This window comes from Bombus flavifrons, chromosome 1 (genome assembly GCF_040668555.2).
Source record: "Bombus flavifrons isolate JBK064 chromosome 1, iyBomFlav1_principal, whole genome shotgun sequence".
Taxonomy (NCBI): domain Eukaryota; kingdom Metazoa; phylum Arthropoda; class Insecta; order Hymenoptera; family Apidae; genus Bombus; species Bombus flavifrons.
This window is the reverse complement of record NC_138442.1, coordinates 9,782,082-9,788,690: the sequence shown is the minus strand read 5'-3', so window position 1 is coordinate 9,788,690 and position 6,609 is coordinate 9,782,082. Positions and strand designations below refer to the sequence as shown.

Sequence of the window (6,609 nt, the reverse complement as noted above, 5' to 3'; positions counted from 1 at the left end):
ATATCAAAATATATAATATTAAGGAACAATTATTATTAAATATCTGATATTTTGATCATTCGATGATGGAAATTGATTTAACAAGGCGTGAATATAAATTTAAAGAAACTATCGAGAAAAATCTTTAGATTTACCTCGTGTAACATGAAGTTACTGTGAAAGTTTATCCGCGCGAACCGTCTCGCGAAATTCGCGGTCGTACTACTGCTCTCGCCGATGTTGATGTTCTATGACTCACCCTGTTCTTTCCTCGAAGTAGGGAAACATTTCTAGGAAGTGCCGCCATCTGTGACGAACTTCAGACACAAAGCGACTTGCGATCGATCCGACGCAACGGTGCAACGCCATTTCTCGCTTGACTACTCACCACGATTTGTGCCACTTCTTCTTTTTTTTCTTTCTTTCCACTTTTCCCCGTCGTTTCCTATGCCATGTGACACCACCGGAAACGTCGAGTATTCGTGGCATATGAAAATTAGGTTGAGGGTTCGGCAGACATTTACGCCTGCTATGAAACTTCTCTTTAGTACATGTTCCAAATATTCTGTTACCTTCAATATCTCACAAATTTATGAATTCCTTTAAAGATCTTTTAAAATATATTGTTACAAAAAAGAAACTAAAAAAATTTCCTGGAAAATATAATCAATTGTTCATCTTTACCATTTAATGAATTTAGAGGGGAAGAAATGGTTATAACTGTACGCTCTGTTTGTAGTATACTATACCTAGTCTTTAATACTTACCATTTATCATTTAATACTTGTAACATGCTATATGTTGTTACTTGTAATATGCTGTAGTTTTTAACATTAAATCGTTTTTTATTTAAGATTTGTAGTACATTATAATCTTTAGTAATCTATACTGCAATTTTTTTTTGCTATATAATCTAATAACTAACCTAATATGATAACAACAGATATGTACTCGAATCAGAAAATTGGTCTTTACAAGACAAAAAAGATCTTTTCTTACAGTGACTGTTTTTGCCTTAAATATTACTTTTTATTTAATTTACTGCATATAATAAACTTCTACAATGTAATATAGACTTTGTTTGTAACCTCATATTTTTTTACTTTTCAATTTATGGAGTTGATCAATATGGTTTCCGATCAATTCAAAGTGGGACAAGAAATTATACCTATATCAATAAACTTTTTAACAATTTCTTCAAGTCAAAGAAATTTTTTGACAATAAAAAATCATAATTGTGTTGAAAATAAGCTCAAGGACATAGCAGAGTTAAGTCGATATGGAATGTCGATTGATCGCGAAATGACATAACATGCGACATGTATCAGAAATCGAATATCCGAATCGTATTTTGACTGTAGTAGTATCCGTTAAAAGTGTCGAATTATGACATGGGTGATGAGGGAAAATTGAATCTTTTGGCAGTGTCAAGGGCACGCTTTAAATTCAAACTCGTCGTTAGTCTATTTCGAGACATCGTCGAGTTGATTATTTCCTATTTCCGGACTCGAAGTGGCCATCAGAAGTGACAGTGGTGTCGTACCCGTGGCACAGATATCGACAAGAATCGATGGTATGGCCCTTCGATACAATGTAGATAGGATAGGAAAGCGTAACTATTGGAAAATGATCGTAATGTGACTTCCGGTACGCTTTGATAATTTTCTTCGGTGGGCTTGATGGCTTTCAAGAGGGGTTCCGTGCATCGATAAACAACCCCGAGAACCTCGAAATAGAATTCTAAAGATGATCGAACGAATGCCACGGACGAATCAAATTAATTTAACCGATTAATTCCAACCGCCATATTGACAATTATATACATATATGGAATTTTCCTATTAGACAAATAACAGCAGAATTATTAAACTCACTAACATAATGGATTTCACATTTTTTTATAAATTATGAAATTAAAAAATTGTAGATTATAAAATTAATACTGAAATTATAGAGCTTAAATGGTTAACCATTTAAGTGTTAAAGACTATAGTGTACTACAAATACTAAATGTTAGATGATTTAAATGACAGAGATTACAGTATATCACAAGTAATATAATATATAATACGAAATATAACATAAGTATAATAAGTATAATACCTAATAAGTTAAATAACGAATGGCAAGTATTAAAGATTATACAATAATATACCACAAGTAAAATGTATATTTTTGATCATTTCTTTTTTGATTAAATTTATTAAGATGGTAAAGGTCGAAAATTGAAAATATTCGCTTTTAGAGCGTGTATATCTTATTTATCATTCCAAATCCTCAATTATTAGGTACATTCCATGTATGTGTACTTAAGAATTATACATATAATTGTTATAAATTACAGTTATCTTATTTTATTATATATTATGTATTTACGTTAAATATTGTATATTTAATTTTTCCTTGCTAACTTCATCTGTTCTTTTTTTTATAAATTTTCAGATAAACAGTAATTAATAATACTCATTTGCAGAAATTATTGGATTGTGCAATAAAAATTAAACCTACGACCGACCTGACCGTCGTTAGAGAATTTTCGCAGAAAAACAATGGAAGGTTAATTAGAAGAGATGCAACCAGGCTGATGAACTCCATTGAACTTTGGTCCTGGGAGTTTGTTGGCTCAATTTAACGCGAAAGGGGCGAGTTTGGAGAAGTTGTCCGTCTTTCCTTTTGAAAGGAAAACGTGCACACCCATCCCGTTCCTACCCTTCTTCAAATCGTGGAACTACAATAGGAGAAACGTTTATTCTTGCTTCTGTTCTCCAACGAATGATTTAATCAGCCTTTGGCTGTAACGATTCTGTTCTTCAATGCTTATCCTTTGTGCCTTGAATCAGGGTCAGATTTTCGACTCTATGTATATGTGTATATGTGTATGTGTGCGCGCGTGTGTAGCGTTATATATTCCATAATTAATGAATTTTTTAATTAAATTTTCAGTTTACTCGTCTATATTCTTTTGTTCTTTTTAAAATGCAACATCGATTTTTCTTAACAGAAAAGGATGTTTCTGTAAAAAAAGAAAGAAACGCGAAATTTCTTTGGAAGTAATTGTTTGTCATAATTTGGCATAGTTCTAATGCATTGAATGTAAAGGAATTTTTTCACGAACGGATTTTCTTCAATAAAGAGTTATTAATCATAAAATCAGATATTTGTAAATATCACCAAAAATCTAAAATCCTTTAGCCGCTCATAATATCCTTCGTTTCATTTCTAGAGCTAAATAAGTTAAGCACGAAAAATTCATAAATTAACTATAACACCCAGTATTCAATTTTTAAATAGTACTCAATTTTTTTGTAAACATACAATAATTTTCAGATAAAGTGATCTGCTCAATAAACACTAATTGTAATCAGGTTTGCAGCATAAACAAAAAGGAGGTCAATGAGATCAGTTTAACAAACCAATCATAGGAAGTGTCAAGGAACTTACGTAGGGTTGTGTGAAAAAGAGACTGGATTTTGCTTTCTTGTGTTTTTAATAAAGTACTTAAACGTTTAACTTACACGCATACCAACAACAGGTGACAGGTAGATTTCAATTAAATAGATTTAGCCCTTTATCGTTTCATTTTTTATCTTTTTCTTTATCCTTTTTTTTCTCTAGATTAGAGGCGTTGATGGAACGCTAGCAGGGCCTCCGTTTCCGGCTTCGAACCCAGTCAAAAACACCAGAGAATCCCCTGGCACGATTTTCATAAACAAACTTCGTCACACATTATCGATTCATCATCAACGGTGCTTGATATTTCTTATCGAATCAATTTACCCTGACTAGGGTAATGTTCTTCTACTCTCTCTGTTGAATTTCTTAATTCACTTAATTCAATCATTTTCACATTTCTTCATTTACATATATCTTCTTTACATTATACATTTGTTTAGTCTTAACTCCTTGAGATGGAAGATATTTTATTCAGTAATTAATATCATAGTTCTGATTAGAACTAAAAAGGAGTTAATAAAACTACTTTTTAGATTTATTTCCATTTATATGTTCTTCTTTATATTATATCTACATATGGTTAATCTCCACTCAATGAGATGAAAATCATTTATTCAATAATCAATATCAGTGTTCTATTTACAAGTGAAAAGGAGAAATACTTTTGTTCACAGAGACTTTTACACATCTCACCGTTTCGCTCATAATGAGTGAAATCATCCAATAAAATTATCTGACAATTAACATTTATTAATTATTATACTTTTAGTAAACAAAAGGAACACTTCTATCCACAAAATATTTTTACACATCATTTTACTAATTAATCCTCAACGAGTTAAGCTTTACACTCTGCACCTTCCGCGAAGAAAAAGTTACTAAGAAAATCGCTTTTAGAGAAAGTTCCAATTAAATAAATAAAACGAGACATGGTACGAAGAACGCGGTCAATGAGGCCCTCTCTATATACAGAAACGATCCATTCCCTAGATCAGATCGAAGGGAATGACACTATTTATTCTCTTACATTTTTATCGATTACCAATCTTTTTCTCTTCATCTGAACTGATCGTCTCGACTGGGCCTCGTCATCACGCATCGGCCTCTGTAGCAAATCTCCGTCATATGCGAGACCTTGGTAGTAGTTGAGGTTCGCAGGACCTTTCCTAATATTGATTCTGTCGAATTAATTAATAAAGTGGTGCTACTCGGTTTCAAAGTCGTCGACAGAGGAGGGTCACTTGCGAAATAATTCTCGGACGTAGAACTCGTCGTTGTGTCTGCAATCATGTCGATTCGTCCCAAGGTCGTCGCGTTCTCCAGATCGATATTCGTCGTGGTTTCAGTCCCCGTCGGTTCCTTACCATTTTCATTAACATCTCCAATTGTCTGTGACTCTTCAAAGCTCGCTTGAGTAGTCATTTTAACTTCATCGTCTTTTAATTTAAAAATCTTTTCATTATCCGCTAATATTTCTTGCTTTGATTCAATATCGTGATCTGGAATCTCTGTATTAAATACAGGAAGCCCAGTGGTGGTGATTTCATCTGGATTTTCTGTGTTGGTTACTGTTGTCTCCTCCTCAGCACTCTTCATAGTATCGAAGATCGCTTGAACGTAGTCTGAGAGTGTCTTTACACTGGTGTCTCCTTCCTTCTTTGTTACTAACCCCGGAATCGACGTTGTGGCAGATCTACCACTCGTTTTTGAATCATAATTCCAGCTGGATGATTTGGAGTGGTCGAAGGCAGACGGGTATCTCACCTCGCTCCATTTGGCCCTGTGATTCTTGGGATGGTTATAATCCTCGTCTTTTGATTCTTTATTACTTTCTTCGAACTCTATTGTACTGTCTCTATCTACCTCACTGCGATCCTCCAGCACATCATTCTTCCTATTCGATTCTTTCTGATTAAAACTTATTTCTTCTATATTTCGAAGTGATTCTGAATCATTTAATTCATCATTCGACTTGCTCTCATCATTACCTTTAGTTGTATATTTACCTGCTATTGAGACAAAACTGAGAGTGTTCTGAAAATTCTTCCGGTTCCATTTCTTCGTTGTTTCCCAGGTTTGCTGTTCCTTCTCTCCAGTAACTATCTTCTTCTCGTTCTTTTCTTTTTTCTCTTGTTCGTTTATCTTTATATTATCATGTGGTTTTTTAATTAATTTAATAAATAGATCTTCATAAGGCGACTCTGTGATTGTTGTTTCTTCAATCTTATAAGTGGTTGGAATTGTGGTAATCTGGATTTCTGTAGTTCCACTGACGTCTTCAGGGATCACCATAGGAGTGGTCATGGCTGGAGACATTGTCCATGCGGTTTCAGGTACCTCAGTGGTTGTGACTTTCGTAGGTTCGTCGTTCTTTAGAATATCTGATAGAAAGTCTTGTAAAATCGATTTCTCAGGTGAAGCTGAAGCTCCTGCAAGAGGTTTTGGTTCACGGATGGGGTTGTACTTATATTGGTCTCGAAATAAACCGTTTAGGGCAGAGTTGAAGTGCTGGGACTCGGCAGTGACGAAATCGTCCACCGCTGGTCTGACTCGAACGCGGACTCTTCTTCTCCGTGCGATCTGAAGCAGATAGTTGCACGCATTTCTTGTTATTATTTTTTATTATAGTATTATTCTATAATATGTTATGTAGTATTATTATAACATTGCTATTAGATCATTATTTATACATTTCGTATAGTATTACATTTTTTATTAACTTTTAATTCTATGCTCCTTACTCTTTTCAATTCTTTCACCGATTTTTTAAGCTAGATAAATATTTTAATACATATATATTTTTCTCTATTTTTTGTATGAAAATATCAGATCCATTACTCTTCTGTTTCCTTGTTTTCAATTTTTATTGTAATATTGTTGATAATTTTAATTGTTAAATCTTCTATCCTCGTCAAAAATAATACTGTTCACCTTAATAAAGGACTGTCTTCACCGCAACTGCTCATGTCGATATTAATATCCTCCTTCTCTCCCCATAACGATCTACCAACCTCTCATAGTAATATTAAGCTTTCCTTCACCTTGCCTGTAACGATCTCCAATAACTTCCCGTACCTATACGTCTTCAGGAAAGAAAAACCACATATTTTCCTTCAAAAGGTGGAAAAAATTTTCATCACCTACAGGTACAAAAAAACTACTATGACGCCCATGTTC

At 33.7% G+C, this 6,609-nt stretch overlaps 1 protein-coding gene across 5 annotated transcripts in view; it reads right to left on the bottom strand.

Annotated features, from left to right (window-relative positions):
* Positions 1-3,447: 3,447 nt before the first annotated feature.
* Positions 3,448-6,609, bottom strand: part of LOC138185629 (uncharacterized) — a 38,945-nt gene continuing 35,783 nt past the window's right edge. For all 5 annotated transcript variants that reach the window (XM_069124750.1, XM_069124742.1, XM_069124761.1 and 2 more), the window contains one exon: positions 3,448-6,012. In XM_069124750.1, coding sequence (XP_068980851.1) covers positions 4,489-6,012 — 1,524 coding nt within the window. In that variant the 3' untranslated portion in view covers positions 3,448-4,488. The remainder of the gene's footprint in view (positions 6,013-6,609) is intronic.